This window comes from Mobula hypostoma, chromosome 7 (genome assembly GCF_963921235.1).
Source record: "Mobula hypostoma chromosome 7, sMobHyp1.1, whole genome shotgun sequence".
NCBI lineage: Eukaryota > Metazoa > Chordata > Chondrichthyes > Myliobatiformes > Myliobatidae > Mobula > Mobula hypostoma.
This window is the reverse complement of record NC_086103.1, coordinates 62,656,241-62,679,750: the sequence shown is the minus strand read 5'-3', so window position 1 is coordinate 62,679,750 and position 23,510 is coordinate 62,656,241. Positions and strand designations below refer to the sequence as shown.

General features: G+C 39.8%; 1 protein-coding gene across 10 annotated transcripts in view; it reads right to left on the bottom strand.

Moving 5' to 3' along the window:
* The window catches only part of ablim3 (actin binding LIM protein family, member 3), a 331,288-nt gene that overhangs the window by 76,228 nt on the left and 231,550 nt on the right, over positions 1 to 23,510 (bottom strand). For all 10 annotated transcript variants that reach the window (XM_063053520.1, XM_063053523.1, XM_063053529.1 and 7 more), the window contains one exon: positions 7,828 to 7,915. In XM_063053520.1, coding sequence (XP_062909590.1) covers positions 7,828 to 7,915 — 88 coding nt within the window. The remainder of the gene's footprint in view (positions 1 to 7,827; positions 7,916 to 23,510) is intronic.

Here is a 23,510-nt window from a genome sequence, read left to right as displayed (position 1 = left end):
TGCACCGACTTGGGCATTCAGCCAGAGAAGAGAGCACATGAGTGGTAGGGATCCCTGATGACAGATCTGCTTTCCTGCGACAATGCATCATGTGGATGTGCTCAATGGTGAGGAGGGACTGGGCCATATCCACTGCTTTTTGAAGGATTTTCCATTCAAGGCCATTGGTACTATCATACCAGACTGTGATACAGCCAGTCAATATACTCCACACATCTATAGAAGTTTGTCAAATTTTTAGATGCCGTGCCGAATCTTTGCTAACTACTAAGGAAGTGGAGGCTTTTCACATAATTGTACTTATATGCCAGACCCAGGACAGATCCCCCAAACTAACAACACAGAGAATATTCAATGTTGCTGACCCTCTCCACCTCTGATACTCTAGTGAGGACTGGCTCATGGACTTCTGGTTTCCTTCTTAAGTCAATAATCAGCTCCTTAGTCTTGCTGACATTGAGGAAGAGGTTGTTGCTGTGACACCACCTAGCCAGATTTTCCATCTCCCTCCTATACGATGATTAGTCACCATCTTTCATTCAGCCTACAACAGTGGTGTAATCAGTAAATATGAATATGGCATTGGAGCTGAGCTTAGCCACACAGTCATACGTGTAAAGTGAGTAGAGCAGGGGGCTAAGCACACAGCCTTGTGGTGCACTGTACTGATAGAAATGGCGGAGGAGACGTGTTGCAAATCCTAACTGGCTGAGGTCTGCAAGTGAGGAAATTGAGGATCCAATTGTACAAGGAGGTATTGAGGCCAAAGCCTTGAAGCTTATTGATTAATTTTGAGGGGATGATGGTATTGAATGCTGAGCTGTAGTTGACAGAGGACATCCTGATGCAAGCAGCTTTACTGTCCAGATGTTCTAGGGTTGAGTGAACACCAATGAGATGGCATTTGCTGTGGACCTGTTGCTCCAGAAAGCAAAATGGAGATGATCCAAGTCACCTTTCAGCAGGAGTTGATAAGTTTCATCACCAACCTCTCAAACCATTTCATCAGTGGTTGTAAGTGCTACTGGATGATAGTCATTGAGGCAGATTATCACACTCTTCTTAGACACTGGTGTAATTGAAGCCTACTTGAAGCAGGCAGGTATCTCAGACTGCTGAAGTGAGAGGTTAAAAATCTCAGCGAACACTCCAGCCAGTTGATCAGCGCAGGTCTTTAGAACTTGGCCAGTTTTCTCTTCTGGGCCAGATGCTTTTCGTGAGTTCACCCTCTTGAAGGCTGCTCAGACATTGGTCTCAGAGACTGATTATTAGGGGCTGCGAGAGTTCCTGATGGCTTCTCCAGGTTTTGATGGTCAAAGTGAGCATAGAAGGCATAGAGCCTATCAGGAAGCGGAGCCTTGATGTCACCTCTGTTACTTGATTTAACTTTATAAGAGGTGATTGTATTCAAGCCCTGCTGCAACTGTCAAGCATCCTTTGTTGACTCAAGTCCAGAATTGCCACTTCACTCATGAGATGGTTTTCTAAGGATCGTACCTGGACCTCTTGTAATTTTCTTTGTCGCAAGATTTGATAGCCTTTGACTTGATCCTCACCAGGGCTTCTGGTTGGGGAAGACTGAATGATTTTGTGGGGACACGCTCATCTACAACCATTTTAATAAAGTCCATGACAACCATTGTGTATTCATTCAGATCCACAGATAAGAGTATAGATATATAAATCTTATTTTCACCAGTGGAAACAACTTCCCTGCCTCTGTCTTATCTATCCCTTTCATATTTTCATATGTTTCTATAAGATCCCCTCTCATCTTTCTGAATTCTAGCAAATATAGTCCCAGGCAACTTGATCTCTCCTCACCACCTCATCTCCAGAATAAATCCAGTGAGCTTTCTCTGCACCACCTCTGAAGCCAGTATGTTTTTGCTCACGTAAGGCGACCAGAAATGCACACAATATTCCAGATGCGGTTTCACCACTTCCCTGTACAATTGCAGTATAACCTCCCTGCTCTTAAATTCAATCTCTCTACTAATAAAGGCCAACATTCCATTTGCCTTCTATTTGTACCTGCAAAGCAAGCTTTGGAATTCATGCACAAGCACTCCAAAATGCCTCTGCACAACAGCGTTTTGCAGTCCTTCACCATTTAAATAATTACCTGTTCTTCTATTTTACAGTTCTGGTCGCCTCACTACAGGAAAGATGTGGAAACCATAGAAAGGGTGCAGGGAGCAAGAGGCTGAGTGTGAAGGAGTAAGGAATCTCAGAGAGAAGACATTAAAAAAAGACCACCATATACAGCGGGCAGTGGAGTAAGAGGTAGCAGAGTGGGAGGGCTTTGGCTCAACAGGTTTCAGCGTGAACAGGCAGAGTTGAGTGTAGGTTCTGGTAAGTTTTGTTCTGTTTGTTTAGAGTAGAGAGAATGCCAGGCAGGATGTTGGAATGCTCCTCTTGCAAGATGTGGGAAGTCAGGGAGACCGGAGACCTGTGGCCATTCCCCTCAACAACAAGTATATTGATTTGGACACTGTGTGGGGAATGACTTACCTGAGACAAGCTGCGGCAGCTGGATCTCTGGCACTGAGTCTGGTTCTGCAGTGCAGGAAGGAGGGTGGAAGAAGAGGAGAGTGGTAGTGATAGGGAACTCAATAGTTAGAGGTACAGAAAGGAGGTTCTGTGGTTGTGACAGAGACTCCCGGATGGTTTATTGCCTCCCAGGTGCCAGGGTCAGGGATATCTCTGATCGTGTGCTCAGCATTCTGAGGTGGGAGGGTGATCAGCCAGATGTCATGGTACACATCGGTACCAATGATGTAGGAAGAAAGAGCGAAGAGGTCCCAAAAAGTGAGTATTGAGAGTTTGGTAGGAAGTTAAAAAGCAGGACCTCGAGGGTGGTAATCTCAGGATTGCTACCTGTGCCACGTGCCAGTGAGGGTAAGAATAGGATGCTCTGGCGGATGAACACGTGGCAGAGGAACTGGTGTAGGGGTTTCAGATTTCAGGATCATTGGGACCTCTTCTGGGGCAGGTGGGATCTGTACAAGAAAGACGAGTTACACTTGAACTACAAGGGGACCAATATCCTTGCAGGGAGGTTTGTTAGTGCTTTTGGGGAGGGTTTAAACTAGATTTGCAAGGTGATGGGAACCAGAGTGCCAGAGCAGATAGTGGAGCGGGGGTGAAAATAAATGATGTTAAAAGTTCATGCAAAGTCACAAGTGGAAGGGTTGTGTGTGGTGGTAATAATCTTCTGAGGTGTGTCTATTTCAATGCAATGAGTATTGTGGTGAAAGCTGATGAGCTGAGGGCGTGTATTGACATTTGGAATTATGACATTATAGCCATTAGTGAAACTTGGCTGCAGGAGGGGCAGGACTGGCAGCTTAATGTTCCAGGGTTCCGATGTTTCAGATGTGATAAAGGCAGAGAAATGAAGGGCTGGCATTGCTAGTCAGGGAAAATGTTACAGCAGTGCTCAGGCAGGACAGATTAGAGGGCTTGTCTACCGAGGCCACATTGGTGGAGCTGAAAAGGTATGACCACATTAATGGGGTTGTATTATAGACCACCCAATAGTCAGTGAGAATTGGAGGAGCAAATCTGCAGAGAGGTAGCAGACAACTGCAGGATACATAAAGTTGTGATAGTAGGGGATTTTAATTTTCCACATATTGATTGGGATTCCCATACTGTTAAAGGTCCAGATGGGTTAGAGTTTGTAAAATGTGTTCAGGAAAGTTTTCTAAATCAATATATAGGGGCACCAACTACGGGGGATGCAATATTAGATCTCCTATTAGGAAACGAGTTAGGACAGGTGACAGAAGTGTGTGCAGGGAAAAAGAAAGAAGAAAAGGGAGCAGGTTTTAATTAAAATTAGAAAACTCAATATTCATGCCATGGAGTTGTAGACTACCCAGTTGGTATATAAGGTGTTGCTCCTTCAGTTTGTACTGAGCTTCACCCTTGAGGTAGACTTATAGGTCAGTGTGGGAATAGGAAGGGGAATTGAAATGGTCAGCAGCTGGGGAGCTTGGGATAGTTATTATGGATTCCACTTTGTGTTTTGTGAAATGGATACCGACTCTGTGCTTGGTCTCATGGATGTGGGGGAGCAAATGCAGTCAACAAGGTTGGAGGATGTGTATATGAACCTTTGCCTCACCTGGAAGGTCTGCTTCAGTCTCTGGATGGTGGTGAGGGAGGAGGTGTAAGGACAAATGTTATATCTACTGCAAGGGCAGGAGAAATGCTAGGGGTAAAGGAGGGATTTGATGTGGAGGGATGAGCCAGGGATTAATGGACGAAATGGTTCCTGTAGAAAGCAGAAAGGAGTGGACATGAGAAGATGTGGCTAGTGGTGGGATCATGTTGCAGTTGGTGGAATTTTAAAAAAATTACTTATTTACGGGATGTGGGCGTCGCCAGCAAACCAGCATTTATTGTCCATCCCTAGTTGCCCTTGAGAAGGTGGTGATGAGCTGCCTTCTTGAACCACTGCAGTCCCTGAGGTGTAGGTACACCCACAGTGCTGTTAGGGAGGGAATTCCATGATTCTGACCTGGCGACAAATGAAAGGAACGGCGATATGTTTCCAAGTCAGGATGGTGAGTGACTTGGAGGGGGATTACCAAGTGGTGGTGTTCCCAGGTATCTGCTGTTCTCGTCCTTCTAGATGGTAGTGGTTGTGGGCCTGGAAGGTGCTGGCATAGGAACTTCGTTATGTTGTTGCAGTGCATCTTGTAAATAGTACACACTGATGCAACTGTTCGTCGATGGTGGAGGGATTGGGTGCTTGTGGAAGGGGTACCAATCAAGTGGGCTGCCTTGTACTGGATAGTGTCGAGCTTCTTGAGTGTTGATGGAGCTGCACTCATCCAGGTGATTGGCGAGTATTCCATTACACTCCTGACCTGAACCTTGTAGATGGTGGACAGACTTTGGGGAGTCAGGAGGTGAGTTATACACCGCAGGATTCCTAGCCTTTGACTTGCTGTGGTAGCCATGGTGTTTATATGGCTTGACCAGTTCAATGTTAACCCCCAGGATGTTGATAGTAGGGGATTCAGTGATGGTGATGCCACTGAATGGCAAGGGACGATGGTTCGAGCCTCTCTTGTTGGAGATGGTCATTGCCTGACATTTGCATGGCTTGAATATTACTTGCCACTTGTCTGCCCAAGTCTGGATATCGTCCAGGTCCTGCTGCATTTGGGTGTGAAATGCTTCACTATCTGAGGAGTCACAATTGGTGCAGATCATTATGCAGTCATCTGCGAATATCCCCACTTCTGATCTTATGACGGAAGGAAGGTCACTGATGAAGCAGCTGAAGATGGTTGGTCCCTGAGGAACTCTTGCAGTGATGTCCTGAGGACCACCAACCACCACAACCATCTTCCTTTGTGTCAGGTGGCAAGCTGGATGGAGGGGATCGTTGGGTGAAACATAAGGACCAGGTGAGTTCTATCTCTGTTCTGTCTAGAGGGTGTGGGTCGAGAGCAGAAGCATGAGAAACAGAAGAGATGTGAGACAGGGCTCCGTCAACCAGAACATAAAGGAAACCACACTTCCTGAAAAGATGGAAATCCGTAGCTTGATAAAATGCGATATTATGTAGCATCTCTTATGACCAAAGTGCTTCACAGGCAGTCAAGGTTATCTTAAGTATAATTACTGTATCATGGGAATGTTAGTAACATGGCAGCCGATTGTGCACTGCAAATTCCTTGAGTAAATGATGTGTTTATGATCACATAAGATTTACTAAATATTGACCAGAGCATTTGATTTTATCTCAAACTCTACTTCAAAACATATTCACTGCAAAGGGAAATATTACATTTTGATTGACATATGCTATTTATATGTTTTAAAATTCTGTATTATGATTTTGTACTTTCATATCACCAAATGTAAAGAGGCATATATTATAGGGATGAATGAAAATAAAATTAGTTTGGGTGGCAGTAGAATTTAACGTATATTGATTATCACTCAATCAGCAATTATTCCTTATGGATTCCATAGCAAACCTAATAGTACTAACACATTAAATCACAAATGACAAATTGTGCAGTAAAGAATATGGTGGTCACCTATCAGAGGGCTTAAGAGCCCAGTAAATTGTTACGGAATTTGTTTCGGCATGGCTCACACTTATGTCAGGGCTTAGAAAACACCCAGTCAGAAAGTGTAGCTTGAGAAACCCATAACAAGTTGGACTAAATATGTATCGGAAAGTGATGGAAAAATTTGTTAACTTCAGTTTTGGAAAGGTAAGAGTATATTAAACACCAAGATTTAAAAGTGATACATGAGGGGCAGTCTTTCTCTGTAAGTATCACCCAGAAGGCGCCAGAAGATGCAGCACTGACACAAACCCCAAGAGGTGGAGGAAGTCTTGCCATATTCTTGCCTATAACATAACTCCCTAGGTTTGAAATATGCACAGAGAAAGACACACAGCAGAAACTACCTTGAATATTTCATGTGATAACATGCTATTAAGGGACACTAAGTGTTGACCACTAAAACGATTTATCATCTGTGCTGCTCGGTAAGTAGTTACTACAGTTTCCTACCAATGCCAAAACAAATCAAATACCTTGGTTAAAAATCACTCATGAGAAATTGTACAATGGAAAATGTGGTGGTTACTTATTAGAGGAGTGTCACGAGTCCAGAGAAGGGCTGAGTGGGTTGCAAGAGGATTTGGTTTAGGAACAGCTCTGCATGGATATGAAAAAGATAAACACCTGGAGAATGGAACAAAATTTTTGAACACTTGGCCAGATCAATTAGTTAATTAGCATAGGACAAGGCAATCAGATCACCACAATGCAGCACTATGTTGATCCTGAAATCTGTCTTGGAAGGTGGAACCTCCTTTGTGAAGTGGCTGGAAGAGAATAGAGAAAATAAGTATCTTTATGAGAAGCAACACACATCAAAGTTGCTGGTGAATGCAGCAGGCCAGGCAGCATCTCTAGGAAGAGGTACAGTCGACGTTTCAGGCCGAGATCCTTCGTCGGATGAAGGGTCTCGGCCTGAAACATCGACTGTACCTCCTCCTAGAGATGCTGCCTGGCCTGCTGCATTCACCAGCAACTTTGATGTGTGTTGCTTGAATTTCCAGCCTCTGCAGAATTCCTCGTGTTTGCATCTTTATGAGAAACTGTGATGCAGGTACAGGGTAGGGAGGCTTTCTCTTTTCTTCCAAATGATAAAAAAGTAACAGTTGTGAATTGGACAATTGGGAAGGGTGTATTTTTTTTATCCCATGGTTAATAATTGTTTATTTCTTTTAATAATCTGTGATATTTTATAAAAAAATCATTCATGGAATGTGGATTTTGCTGGCTAGCCCAGCCTTGAACTGACTGCCTTGCTAGGTTACCCAGAGGACAGCTACGAGCCAAAATTGCTGTCAGCAGGATCTAGTCCATTGTGATCAGCAGCAGAATATTACATACTCCATCATGTTTAACACCAGCCAAGTTCAAATAATCATTTGTGATGCTTACATTTTGAGTGACCTTCATAGCAAATTTCCTAAAGTTGTTTCTTTTACTGTGGATATATATATTTTTATGCCACTCTAACAGACATTTTTCCTAAAATATGATAGGAAATACAGAAGTAAGTTCTTTACCAAGGAAATGTTGTGAATTTGTAGGGAGTTTTTGAGGCAAATAGTATGAATCATCTTCAAAGGGAAGCCTGATAATCATGCAAGGAAGAAAAGAACTGAAAGAATTGTATAAGGAAGGATAAACAAGGCTTGCGAAGACCATAAACAACTTGGTTAGGATGAATGGTCTGGTTTTGTGGTCTTTATTCCATACAAGTCTCACATACCTGTTAGATACATTTCTTCTCCCTCTGTGAACATCTGGTGGCATCTGACACACCTCGCACAAGTTGGGTGGTAATGTTTGCCTCCTGCCTAAAAGAAAAGCACACTTTTACAACAAAGCTTGCTGCCCTATTGCAGATGTAGGGAGCACCATACCTGATTTCCTTCCATGCACTGCCCTTGGATGATGTTTTATGCTGCAATAACTTAGGAAATATCTCCCTTTCTATGTCATTTTATTTCAAATGAATCAAATGCTTTTACAAAACTGAATTATTATTGTTTTTCTTAAAATTCTGCAGTGGCATGTATAATCCACATCTCAAAGACCCAACCACTTTTAATAGTGTGGCATTCTGTCTCCTTGTGAGCATCACCATAATGCCACAGGCAGAATTGTCTTGCTTCTAGTTAATTTACATTGTCAGTGATGGAAGTAGAGACAGGATGCAACCGGGAGGTAATATAGCCTTTCTTATTCCTCAAAATATGTCTAAGCACTTTGATTGCCAGAAGAAGCAACCACAGTCTGGAAAGAAACTGCTTATCTGGTTTGATCTTTAAAAAATTAAAGCAGATATGATCTTGGAAAAGATTAAAAAAAAGAGAATAATTGATAGCCTAACACATACTCTTGGAATTTGCATTTGTTTTGCGTAAAGGGGTAAATCTGGAGTTGCTATCGGTAACCCAATATATCTCAAGCAGCTGCACTGCTTTCTTCCACCTCAGCACCATCTCTTAAACTGATACAAATATAATGCTTTTACAAATTAGCTTCAATGTCATATGCCCTAAAAACTTTTAGTTCCATGAGATCTAAGTGAATTCTTAGTTATTGCTTGGCCATAATTATTGCTTCATTAGCTAGCTGGTTCTAAAAATCTAAGTTTATGAAAGTATTTTGCAATTTCCTTGCACTAATATTTCAAAACATGAGGAATTTTAATATCTGAAAACATTAGAGAAGTTGACTTCAAGTTTTGCTTTCCTACAATGGATGTTACAATCTATCAGTATTTAATACTTAAGAAGTTAATTAATAATGCTTTTCTGCAGTGAAAACTTTCACTTCTTTGACAGCTCAATGTCACAGCTGTTGGGGGTCAGAACCTAATGACTGACAGCACTACGGACTGAAGATGGGGACATTTTCACAAATGGTGTACAGGCATTGATGAATCACAAGCAATTACTTCTGAAGCTTGTCATTTAGAATGACTTATATCAGCTCACATGTTAACACATGCATTTAAATTTTCTCAATGTAGAACCGGATTTTATTAAATAAATAGCTCACTAATTTGTAAAGTTTATGTGCAATGGCATTCAATGAATTCAGTCAGTTGTCACATTTTACCATAATATTAAAGGCAGATAATGATCTATTGAATATTAAACCAGAAAGCCCATCATTGTGTTAAATAATATTGCAATTAGATTCCACTCCAATAACTTTTCACCATTCTTTTATCATACTATCATTACAAATTTGGGTTTGCAGTACATTATTCTCTCAGTTCAGTATCATCAGTGTACTCATTGCTACTCTACTATGTAGCGTACATCAAATTACAGGTCTTATAAATTAATTTGGAGTAAAGATTATTCCTTGACACAATGAGGAAGGTTTAAGGTTTATTGCAATAACTGCATTAAGCTTTAGCACTGTAGTAATAATTTGTTATAATTCTTCCAGAGGTTATACATATTCAATAAACTGTTAGCAGCAGCATGTCACTTAAAAAGACTTATAGTGGTCCACACGTTAATGCCCAGACTTTTAATTTAACACCGCAATGATTGGATAATATTACATGACCTAATGAATCACTGACCAATCTGTAAATTTTATGAGAGGTGGCACTCGATGAATTTAGGCAGTTGTCATATGTTCTGTTACATTATTAAAGGCAGATAATGATCTATTAAATGTTCATTAGGGAAGGCTATTATCTTCCAAAGATATTGTTATTGCTGTTCTACACCCATAACTCATCGCCATAGTTGTCATCAACAGGTTAATTTATTCATTCATAAAATCAATCATATATCAAATATCAATGCTTACACCAAGCCCACACACACTTGAAATATACTTCAAATCTGAGGAGAGCTTTGACAATACTGCAGCCTCTTCAGAAGGCAGGCAGAATCTTTGATAGCTTTGGCAGTTATCTCTATTTATTTGATTCACATTTTACAGATGTAATCATTACCTGTTCAATCAAATAAGAGGTCAAGGGGCTCCTCTCAATCAATGGAACTACTCTCTAAGGCAAATGACAGTATTTCTGAACAACAATCAATTCATCTCAAAGTAATTCAATTTTATCAGCAAAATCTCTTATAATAGAGTACATCCAAAGTGAAGTCACACAATGTCACTCAGGCAAGTCCCAGGACACCAGTGAGCTGGTGGTTGTAATTGGTATGAGTATGGCACCAAGGCCATAGATTACAATTGCAAGCAACATGGCTCTTCACTAGGACAAACATCTCTAATGAATTGATTGGAAAAAATGTGAATCAATACAGAAATTAATACTATCTTAAATCTGATAAGGAAAACTAACAAAAAATAATTCATTGAGAGATAAATAGTTCCTAAAATTGATATTTTCTTATTCAGGGCAACACCTTATTCCCTAAACCTTCCTCATGATTGTGGCTTATTAGATTTTTTATCTTTTAAATAACTTGAACAGATAAAATGCTGTGCATTTGTTTTGAATTTTTATTAATTAGAATCTGAGGCATAAAACAGATTATATAACTATATAAATTCTTCCTATCATCACCCCTAAAATATATTAGAAGCAATTACATAAATCAAGCTTGCTCAAATTAATTGGGCTCATCTGGGTGTTAAATGCATTTGTAGGAAAATAAAATGGATGAATATTAAAAAATTCAAGTATTTTGCTGCAATTAATTCAATTCTAAACAAGTGAAAATCAGTAATTCCATTTTCTAAATGTGGATGTTTGTGATTTTATAAAATGCTGTAATGATTAACTTGGAAGAATTAGAATTCAAATTTATAATGTAAAATGCTAACATTCAGGAACTACCAAGCTTAAGCACTGTCAACTTTTATATTTGTAGTGTTTAATTTTTAATTCATTGTTAGCAATTTAAAAATACATGCACAAGGTGACTTGTTGCAGACAAAATTGTCACTGACAAATAGAATAATGAAGTCTTGATGTGAGCATTCCACTTATCAAACTTATATATAAAATGCATCATGAAATTTATTGTGTTTTATTGTCCTAATAATACTCTTTTATCTGAAGTATTAGGATAACATATCTTTTTGTGTATCTTTTTTATTATGTAAGCTAGCTTGAAAAATCTTTTTGAAAGAGAGAGCTCTTGATAGTGAACTGTGAATGTGTTTTATATTTTCATCAGCAGCCATCAGAAATCAAGTGACATTACCTCATATGTATTTAATTTCAATCTTTTAAAAATATGCACTGAACTATAGAACAACTAGCATGAATGTCCAGGGACGTGTTCATCCCTTGATATTGGAGATGGATGTGAAATACCATTGTACTCTGCTTCTGAATGAATTTCTAGGTGAAAAACCTTTATTTAATTAGTACTAGTTGGAGCCAAAAGCCAAATATTTAAGTCATGGTGATATTTTTCTACTTACTAGCAAATCCATCTTGCATCTAATGGCTACAGGTTCTAACTCTGAAATTCTCTTTTTTTTCTGGATCTGTCACTATCTCAGGGGCCAGGCTAGTCACAAATCTATCCATCTCTTACCTTGACTGTATTTCCTCCCACCGTATCTCCTGTAAGGGATTAATTCTATTTTTCCATTCTACCATCTCTGGAACTTTCCAAACAAATGCCTCTGAGATGTCTTCCTTCATCATAACTTGTGGCTTCCCCTGTTCCTTGACCACAACTCACTGGACAGAGAAAGGATCGTGTTCTCCTGATTCTCACCAAGCATCCCACCAATTTCTATATTCATTGGATCACCCTTTGCCTACATCAAGATTCTGCAACCAGACATACCTCACTCTTCCCAACCCTTTCAGTACTTAGAGGGGGCTGCTCCCTTTGTGACTACCTGCTCTGCTCTCCATTTCCACCACCATTTCTTTTCTTATGGCTCTGAATACATCCAACTGCAGTGTTGCAATACTTGCCCTATTATCTCTTCCTTTCTAATTACTAAGGGCCCAAGAAGTACCTCAAGCTGAGGAACAGATTCACTTGCAGTTATGCTACACCGTTCTGTTTATTCAGTATTCACAAATAGGAGGAAAAAATGGATTTATTTTTTGCAGAGAACCTATGTTCAACCTGCAAGATTGACAGAGCTCCCTGTTAGCTGCCACTTTAATTCTCCATCCCTCTTTCACTCTGAACTCCCTGTCTCTGACCTCCTGCACTGTTAGAATGAGGCCAAATTTACTTGAGGAAGAGTAGCTTACCCTTCTTCAGGGCATATTGCAGCCTTCCAGAGTCAGTCTCAGGCTCTGCAGCTTTAGGTAACATCAACATCATAGAATCCAGAACATTACAGCACAGTACAGGCGCTTCAGCTCAACCTTTTAAGCGACTCTAACATCAAAGTAATCCTTCCCTCTTACATTGCCCTCCAGTTTTCTATCAACCATGTGCCCATCTAAGAGTTTCTGAAATGATCCTAATCTATCTGCCTTTACCACCACCCCAGTCAGTGTGTTTCACACCCCATCACTCTCTGTGTAAAAAATTTACATCCCCTATACTTTCTTTCAATCATATTAAAATTATGCCCCCTCTTATTAGCCATTTCCACTCTGGGAAAAGGTCTCTGGCTATTCACTCAATCTTTGTCTCTTATCATCTTGTATACCTCCATCAAATCATCTCTCATCCTTCTTCGCTAAAAAGATAAAAGCCATAACTGATTATTTTTTCTGTGTCATCCATGTGTGACATTGGTTCAGTTTTTCTCTCTCGAAAGGCAGAACCTGAACTTTTGGGCATGTCCCACATATTTGGACTGTGTAACTTGTGTGACTTTTGTTTTTATTTTTACTCTCTAACTAGCTTCATTTATGGCCTTGGTTCATTTTCTCTTTCTTCTGCAACTCCCTTTAATCCAGGGGTCCCCAACCTTTTTTGCACTGCGGACCGGTTTAATATTGACAATATCCTTGTGGACCGGACGACTGGGGGGGGGCGGGGTATGGTTGCCAACGGACAAGAGTACAGTCAAATATGTTGTGTTTACCCAGAGAAAGACTACAATGACCATGAAGCCTTGCGCAGGCACCAGTGCACATGCGTGTCGTGACCTGTCGATTTTCTTTCTACAAATCGCTTTTGCCGATTCTGTTCGGGGGTGGGGGGAGTGTTAGTCACGACCGGAATATAGGTGATAAGTGGCTAATACACTCAATTTCATTTCTAAAAGAGTTTATTTAATGAATTTAATATTAAACATACAGCGCATATTTTCCTCGTATGAATATAGCGATAAGTCAATTATCAGGGGAGCTTGAAGTAAGTGCTGAATGAACTTCCAGTAGAAGTGGTAGACGCAGGTTCGATATTATTATTTAAAGAAAAATTGGATAGGTATATGGACAGGAAAGGAATGGAGGGTTATGGGCTGAGTGCAGGTCGGTGGGACTTGGTGAGAGTAGCGTTCGGCACGGACTAGAAGGGCCGAGATCCCCTGTTTCTGTGCTGTAATTGTTATATAGTCATATAAGTCACTTATCAGTCAATAGCATCATAACGTTTTAAGTAATGTTTGGATATCAAACACACAGCACATATTTTCCCCGTATGAACATATAAAATAATTGCAACACACTAATATCGCTGGATCAGTGGGAGCCCTGGGCTTATTTCCCTGCAATGAGACAGTCCTATCGAGGGGTGATGGGAGACAGCGATACTCAAAGGGGGTTCCTTATGTCCAGTCTATTCCGCAATTTAGTTTTCGTTGTATTCATCGCAGAGATATGTTGGAAATGGAAGCAACGTTTTCAGTCAGTCGTGGCTATCTCAGGATATTGAGCATTGTCTTTGATCCAGAATGCCGGCAGAGATGTCATGTCAAACATACTTTTCAGCCCACCGTTATTTGCAAGCTCGAGGAGTTGATCTCCTTCCCGCGCTGACATGGTTGACGCACGGGTAATGACCTCGCATGTGTAATGGCTCATCAGTGGCCGTGACAGGGAATGAGGAAAGGTGCAGCTGACCCCTATCGCCAAACCATATTGTTTCCTCACGGCCCGGTAGCACATGCTTTGTGGCCCGGTACCGGTCTGCGGCCCGGTGGTTGGGGACTGCTGCTTTAATCCACTGACTGGATGATGTCTACAATTTATGTGTAATTTCTGCCTTTTCCAGTTCTTCTTCCTGAAAATGTAACTTTATTTCTCTTTCTACGAATGCTCCCTGACCTGCTCAGTGTTTCCAGAATTTTCTATATTTATTGAAATTTTTATATATGTGCAGTTTTTTTATTTATGATTACGAATTACATGTTTCACAACATTTAAAAACTCTCAGATAGCATTCTTAACTGACTTGCAGCTAGAGTTACATTGCAACACTTTAAAACGTGCGCAGTTTTTCTTAGTTGTCATATTGGAATTGTGCTATTTGGTTTCATGAGAGTCTCGGCTATTTCCTCGTAATTGCAGTTTATGAGCTTTTCAAAAGCATTCAATCTTCAAAGTGGGCAGTTTTAATTTCACAGACTTCATGAGTCGTAATGTTTTCCCAAATCAGAGTCATTAAGATTTGCCGGTGCTGACAGTCTAGTTTTTACTTTTATATACTAGGAAAAGTAATTAGGTTTCAAATGAACTAAATACAAAATACAGTGTCAATTAGTAAAACTGGGGCAAATTAAAACCTTTTTAATTGCCAGTTTTAATTTTTTTGAGCATTGGTCTGCTAATTTATTTGTCTTTGCACATTGAGTATCATGGAGTTCCATCATCTTGATGACAAGCTGACAGGTCCATTGAGAACCACTTCCTGAGCGTGATACATCATCTATGCATTCTGGTCTTCGGCTCACTGTATTGTTGAAGTACTAAGTGCTTTGAAGTATGCCTATCAAGGCTGCCATATCTGATCTGGCCCCATTCATTTGAATAGGCTACCAACCTCCATTAAAGAGGCATGCTTATTTTTAGACTGTTTTTTCAATTAACAACATTTTAATGAATTCAAGTCAAGTGAACAAGTCAAGGCACCACAGCCCCCGGCAGGCGCCCAGCCCAGATCGATTCTGATCAGATTTCTCAGTTACAGAACGAAGGAAGTGGTGTTTAAAAGAGCATGGCAAAAGAAAGGTTTCATGTCGAACAACTGCAAAATCAGTTTAGACCACGACTACGCACCAGGGATTCTTGCCAGATGGAAGGAATATACGGAAACACGGAGGGTCCTGAAGGAAAACAACATCAGATTCCAGACCCTGCATCCAGCTCGGCTGAGAGTCTTTTACGACGAAAGGACAAAAACTTACGCTACGGTGGAGGAGGCAATGTTGGACCTGGCGGACCGGGGACTACCTATTAAAGTTATCACCCAACCGGAGTCGCTACTGGAGAGGATTCGGCAGAAGTCGTGGCAGTTAGTGGGGCGAGGACGCTCCACTCGAACCAGAGTGTCAAACTACAAGGAAAAGCTGCAAATATTCAGACGTGAATGTACAGAGAATACAGATTAATTAAGAGAAATGACTGAAAAGAGTAAATCGGACTTAAAAGTAAAATGAAAACTGGTAACTGAAAATAAACTAGGCGGAATAACTTGAATGATAGCAATATGGTCGAAACATAAATAGGAGAAAATTCTCTATGATTATTCAAACTGCTGAGGGCCCTCTAACACAGGGTGAAGATAGAGGTTATCCCTCTGAACTGAGGCGGGTCGGTGCTCAGGCCTCACTGTGGGAAGTCGGGAAAAACTTTCAAATGTTATACGTTCAGAAATGTCTAGGGTGTGGTTATATGTCTTGGTTTACTGTTGAGAAGGGATTGCTTACTGTTTGGTTGGAAAAGGAGAGTGCTTTTTTTCTACTAGAGAAAAATGCAAACTGAATTGGTAAAAATAATTTCCTATAATGTTAATGGGGTTTTGAATCCAATTAAAAGAAATAAGATTATGTCTAAATTGAAAAAAGAGAGGGTACAAATAGCTTTCCTCCAGGAAACACATATGAGCCAATCTGAACATGGAAAATTAAAAAGAATGGGCTTTAAGCATATATTTTATTCATCATATAAATTGAGTCACAAAAAAGGGGTAGCTACTTTAATATCAAGTACTCTTAATTATGAACATATTTCAGAGACTAGAGACAAAGAAGGACGGTTTGTAAAAATCACAGGAAGAATAGAAGGTACAGAAATAACATTGCTGAATGTTTATGCTCCTCCAGGTAGTGAATGGTCATTTTATAGACACATTTTTGACCTAATGGTCAGTTCTCGAGGGGTAGTAATTTGTGGAGGGGATTTTAATATTAGATTAAATCCTATATTAGATTCTTCAAGAATAGTTACTCAGAAAAAACCTCTGACTCGGAAAGTGAATTCATTGATGGAGGAGTTGGGAATTATAGATGTTTGGAGGGAATTACACCCTACTAGTAAAGATTATACATATTACTCTTTCCCTCATTCAGCCTATTCAAGGATAGACTATTTCTTTATCTTTAATACAGATAGACTCAGGATAAAAAACTGTAATATTGCAACAATTGATCTGTCGGATCATAGCCCAGTCTCTATGTCTCTAATCCTGGAAAGGAAAATGAGGAAAGCACTATGGAGGCTAAACTCACATATACTCAATAACCCGAAAGTAATGGAGAGATTAAGGGGAGAAAACAAAGAATATCTAGACCTTAATGACACGGGAAAAACATCACCAGTGATATTATGGGATACATTGAAAGCTGTACTGAGAGGGAAAATTATTTCCATTACTACTCACATGAAAAAAATCAATGCACAAAAATTAGCAGACCTTCAAGGAAAATTAAAACAACTTCAAGTTGTAGATAGCAACAAAAGTAATTCAAATCGAAAACAGGAAATTAGGAAATTGCAAAGTGAAATTGATGATATTTATACGTTGGAAACGCAAAGAAATTTTCTTTACCTGAGACAAAAGAATTATGAAGTAGGAGGTAAATCAGCTAGATTATTAGCATATAAATTACGAAAACAACAAGCAGACAATACAATTCATAAAATAAAGAATCCAAAGACAAAGCTTGCAGAGAGTACAATAGGGAAAATTCAAGAGAGTTTTGAAACATATTATCGAGAGCTGTACTCTCAACCCCGGGCCCCCAATGAGCCATATATAGACAGTGTATTGAATTTTTTAGATATACCTAAACTTACAGATTTACAAAATGAAAGTTTATTAGAACCAGTAACTGTCAAAGAACTGAACGTGGCCATCTCTAGGTTAAAGGCTGGAAAGTCCCCGGGTTCTGATGGGTTTACCTCAGAGTGGTACAAGTCCCTGAAGACACAGTTAGCCCCATTACTACTTAACACCTTTAATTGGATCTTGCAGAGAGGAGAAACTCCACCTTCCTGGAGAGAAGCGATTATTTCAGTTATTCCTAAAGAGGGTAAAGATAAACTAGAATGTGGCAATTATCGGCCAATTAATGTTCTTAATTTAGATTACAAACTATTTACATCTATATTAGTGTGCAGATTGGAAAAGCTTTTACCTGGCCTAATCCATTTAGACCAGACTGGATTTACTCAACAAAGACAAACACAGGACAATATAAGGAGAACTCTGCACACATTAGAACAGGTTAATAAGAACGAGACAGAGACAATGGTAGTAGGATTGGACACCGAGAAAGCTTTTGATTTGGTTAGTTGGGCATTCCTATACAGAGTGTTAGGAAGATTCGGCTTTCAAGAAAGGTTTATTAAAGTAATTCAGACTCTATATGACAGCCCTACAGCCCGAATTAAGATAAATGGGGACCTCTCTGACTCCTTCATTTTAGAGAGAGGCACTAGACAGGGATGCCCAATTTCTCCTCTCCTTTTTGCGCTATATATTGAACCACTTGCCCAACTAATAAGACAGAGCGAACTCGTAAAAGGTATCAAGGTGGCAGGGATTGAACAGAAAGTGGCGTTATTCGCAGATGATGTTTTGGTCTATCTGAGTGAACCAGAAAAATCATTTATAGGATTGTTTACACTGTTGGATGACTTTGGGAAAATATCAGGTTATAAAATAAATGTAAAGAAAACGCAGGTTATGTCCCTAAATTATACACCATCCAAAAAATTGCAGGATACATACGATCTTAAGTGGGAAGCTAAATCATTAAAATATTTAGGAATAACCCTGCCGAAGGATCTTTCAACACTGTCACAGGTAAATTATGGGCCATTAATCTCAGGGATAAAAGCAGATATGCATAGATGGAATCTTATCCCCTTTTTAAGTTTAAATTCAAGGATAAATACTATAAAAATGAATATTCTTCCTCGGTTATTGTATCTTTTCCGTACTTTACTGGTGGAGGTGGATGATAATCAATTCAGGGAATGGGACAAATGGATTTCCCGCTTCATTTGGCAAGGACGGAAACCTAGAATTCGATATAACACCTTACAGTTAGGGAAGGAAGGAGGAGGTATGGTTCTTCCTTGCCTGAGAAATTATTTTTATGCCTCACAGATAACCCCTCTGTTATATTGGTGTAATAGGGAATATAAGGCTAGATGGAAGGAAATAGAATTTGGATTAGTTGACAGTTTACCTCTTCAGGCCTCAATAGCTGACAAAGGATTGATGGTCCAGTTGGAAAAATTTAATAATGCTTGGATAAATCTTACATTAAAAGTATGGCAGAAGGTGGTTAATTCATGTGGAATTAATAACATGTTAAAACTCTTTAGATGGTGTGCATATGATACCGAATTCCTTCCCAACAGAGGAGATAAAAGATTTGAGCTATGGATAAAGAAAGGTCTTACAACCTACCTCTCATTTATAGATATAAGAGTATTACAAAGTTTCCAAATCCTGCAGGACAAACATGGCCTAGAACATAATGACTTTTTTAGGTACCTTCAAATACGAAACTATGTTAACCAGAGTTGTAGATATACAGACCTATCAAAAGTAGAATTAGAATTTTTCAAGATTCTGAATTCGGCTTGCAGTTCAATACCTAGTAAATCAGTTTCTCGCCTATATAATGCACTCTCCCATGCTAAAAATGTAAATACACTGTACATTAAAGAGAAGTGGGAGAAAGAAGCGGGGTTGGTACTTTCAGAGGAGGCTTGGGGGAAAATCTGCAGCTTTCAATGGTCCTCGACTAATTCTTTGACTTGGAGAGAACATTGTTGGAAAAACATTATAAGATACTTCAAGACCCCATATCAGGAAAAATATAAAGATACAAATGTGATGTGTTGGAGAAGGTGCGGCTCCAAGGAAGTGAATCATTTTCATATTTTCTGGGATTGCCCTAAATTAAGTCTATTTTGGGAAGGTATTCATAGAATATTAGTTAAGGTACTTAGGTCCCAGATACCTCTGAACTTTGAGACGCTCTATTTGGGGCATGTATTGTTCCTTGAACAGAAGGAAGATATAAAGTTGCTGCAGGCCCTCTTAGCGGCAAGTAAGAAATCAATCACTAGAAAATGGCTAAATTCAATACCACCTACATTAGAAGATTGGTACGAAATTATCTTGGAAATATTTAAAATGGAAAAGTTGACTTACTCCCTGAGAACTCAAAAAGAAACATTTTATCAAATCTGGAATAAATGGATTGAATATATAACCCCAATGCGAGCAGACTTTAGATGCCTCTCCTAATGATTTATATTGCTCTTCTCATCAACACAGTAATATTGCTAACGTAAGCACACCTAGTCTAAATGTTTGTTGTTTTTTTTTGGAAAATAGAGAATTAACACAAGTAAAGGGAAAGATTTGGGAAAGGGATAAAAAAAAATGAAAAAATTAAGTAAATAAGTACATAGGGATTGGATAATTATGTCTGCGGGCAGGAACAAGCATGAACAAATTGGGGTATAAACACCTACAATGGTTGGTATATAGACTTGTATGCAACATTTTGGACCAGTGGAAATGGTCCAGAAGGGTTGTATGGAAAATATTATTACCATTTTTCTTAACAACTAATTTCATTACTTAGCCTAATAGATTAGATTTACCACAGTACATAATTATCTATTTAAATGTTTATTTTCCTTTTATATCATCTCAATGTGTACTTAAGAATGTATAAATAATTGTAGTTTTATACATATAAAAAAATGGAAAAGGTTATATGTGTGAAAAAAGTACATGATAATTGTGAATTCCTTATCCAAATAAAAATAAAATTTAAAAAAAACTCTGAAGACAGCTTCTACTTTGGCTGTTTTTGAGAAGGTGCTTAACTCACTGCATATCTTTGTACATAGGCACTATGAAGGCAGTAGAATGAAAAGATAAGTCATCTTCTAAGATACATGACCTATGTCTGAACGACCATAAAGTCAACTTCTAATCCAGCATAAAGCTAAGGCTGCCTCAGCAGATGCAAAGTCGTATGAAGCAGAAGATGACTTACGCATAGTGAGTCATATAACCAGAATCAGTCATGCTTTGCCATCACAACAGCCAATTCAGCTTACTAAAAAATATGTCCGAACGCATCTTGGATAGAAAGAAGATGGTGCACTGGTTGTATGAGAAGAAGCTATCCACACCACACAGCCAACTTGCCTTTCACACTGTCCAGGTATTGATGGTCAAGGTCTACAGCAGCAAATACCCACAACACCTCATCTACAGTTCCATCACAGCAAAGACTTCAGTCAAAAGTTACTATGGATGCCAATTCCATCTGCACAGACATGGATAGTCTGAACTTTCATCCATCCCAGAACTCACATTTGGCAAACCAGTCTCTGCAATGCTCTCAAGCAGGAGCTGCAGGAGCATTAGATTTGGTTTGGTGTCTGGCTCGTCGAGACTTAGTCACAGCAGGGACTAAAAGTGTTTGCCAACCAGTCTGCCAGTTATCAAGCTTTCACAATGCCTTAGAAGGACTAATTCTCAAACCTAGCAAAGAGCTAGACCTTCTCTGTACGTGGCTTTATGGGGAGTCACTTCAAGAAGGATTAGAGCAGTTCTGATTAATAATCCAGCTACTGGTTTACAAATGTTCTGGCAGAGGCTGGACAAATGCTATGGCTCTCCAGAGGCAACTGAAGAATCTCTCCTCAGAAGACTAGGTAATTTTTTAAAGCTCTCACACAAAGAATTGTGCAAGTTACTGGAGCTTGCAGATCTGTTGTCAGAATTGCAAGCCACAGAAAACGTGGGTTACCTCTAGCCTCTGTACAAGGACTGAGTTTCTTGGGCACAACAAAAGGAATAAACCCTACAGTGGAGGAACTACTGAACAATATCCAAGAGCAGTGTATAACTGAAGGTTTCAAGTATAAAATGAAATATCGTGCCCTCTATCTGTCAATTCCATTCTTTGTGGAATTTATCTGCCGTCACACAGAGATATGAAATGACTCTAATTCTGTTCTCTCAACTTCCGGCGACACCTCATCCAAAGAGAGGTCTCCAGCAAAAGCATGGTAAACCAAAACCTTTAACAAAACTGAAGTAGAAAACTCAGTAAAGAACCACAATAGAAAATGCCCTGTTCACAAGAAACCTCACCCTTTAAGAAAATGCAGAGGATTCAGAGAAAAAAAACACCTGCAGACCAGAAACACTTTCTAAAAGAACACACAATGTGTTTCAAATGTTGTGCTTCAAAAGCACACCAAGTAAAATCCTAACTCCTGAAGCTGCACGTGGTTATTCACATCCTAAGGACATAGCTGACAAGACATCCTTTACCTTTCCCACCCACTTGGCTTCAACTATCACCTTCTAGCTTGTACTCCAGCATCTGAAGAATCTCCTGTGTCTATCATACACTGCACTGAGTATAGTAGTGACCAGCACAAAGCAGCAGTTTATTCAGGGCCTGCACCTTGGGCTACTGCTGGCTCCAGCACATGCACAGCAGAGAATGGTGAGGAGCCAGCTGAGCACCCGCCAGATGTAGCTACTTCCTGGTGCACAGAAGTATGCCGGAAAGACTTCTTAGGCAAACCCTGCACTAAAATACGTCCAGTCAACATCTACCCGAAAGGATATCTCAGCAAAAAATAAAGCCATATGTGATTTTGGATGATCAGAGCAATGTGCCTTTGGCAAAATCAACATTCTTTGACATATTCAGTATTCAAAATTCAGGTTCCCCCTACACCCTAAAGACATGTTCTGGAACATTGTAATTGCCAGATGAAGAGCTAATGGATTTGTCATGGAGTCAACAGGAGCGGAGGTCTAATTAACCTTGTCAACCCTCATTGAATGCGACCATATTCCCAACAACAGGGATTAAATCCTAACTTCTGAAGTTGCACGCAGTTATTTACATCTTAAGGACATAGCTCCCAAGATTCCCCCACTTGACTCTTCTGTTGAGATTCTACTGGTGTTTGGCAGAGACACCATCTGTCCACAAAAGGTATCTAAACAGCGCAATGGTCGGCTCAATGCACCTTAGGCCCAATAACCCGACCTGGGATAGGTCATAGTGGGTGAAGTCTGTCTTGTTGGTGCTCATCTGCCCACTGTCAGCATATTTAAGACTAATGTCCTGGAGAATTGGCGCCCAAGTCATTTCAGACCCTGTGAGAGTAGTATCTATGTGAACGAGAAGACTGTCGGTAAACAAAGCTGGCCCCCTATCATACATAAATCTGCTCAAATAGGTTAAAGCAAGCTTGTCTTCTTTCATTCAGAAGATGATCATAAGCTGGCGCCTTTCATCGAAGATGAGGTCTTCTTTCAAATCATGAACAAAGAGTTTAGCAAAGACGAGTCAAACGGTTGGGTAGCTCCCTTTCCTTTTCACTCGCTACGGCAACTCCTATCAAATTATAGGGAGCACACTCTCACTGACTCATGACCCTCGGTCACACATTCAGAAGGAAACAAGATATGAAAAATTATTATGCAGAGTTCATGGAGAAACTTTTCAGGAACAATCTTAGTGCCTCCACCAGATTCTAACAAAAAAAACTGGTATTTGCCCAAATTAGATGTTTACTACCCACAGAAAACTCCACAAATATGAATTGTCTTTGATTCAAATGTGGTGTTCAAAGGCATATCTCTGAACAATGTGTTGTTGTGGATTCTAGACCTCAGCAACAGCCTGCTTGGGTCTTCACGCGCTTACGAACTGAATCCATTGTATTGATTAAACAAATGTTCCAGTTTCACATTCAGAGAGGATCATCAAGACTACCTCATATTCTTGTGGTTTTGAGACCGACTAGACAACGAGATTCTGGAGTACCACATGAGGGCTCGTGTATTTGGTAACTTCCCCTCACCAGTAGTAGTAATCTATGGCTTTAAGAGGACAGCTATCGAGGGAGAGAATGAATTTGGGGCTGATGCACAGAAGTGCATAAGAAAGGCGTTTCTATGTTGATGATGGCCTGAATTCATTTTCTAGTGCAGAATGAGCAGTCAGAATGCTGAAAGCAGTACAAGGTATGTTGATGCAGTCTAATCTCAGACTGTATAA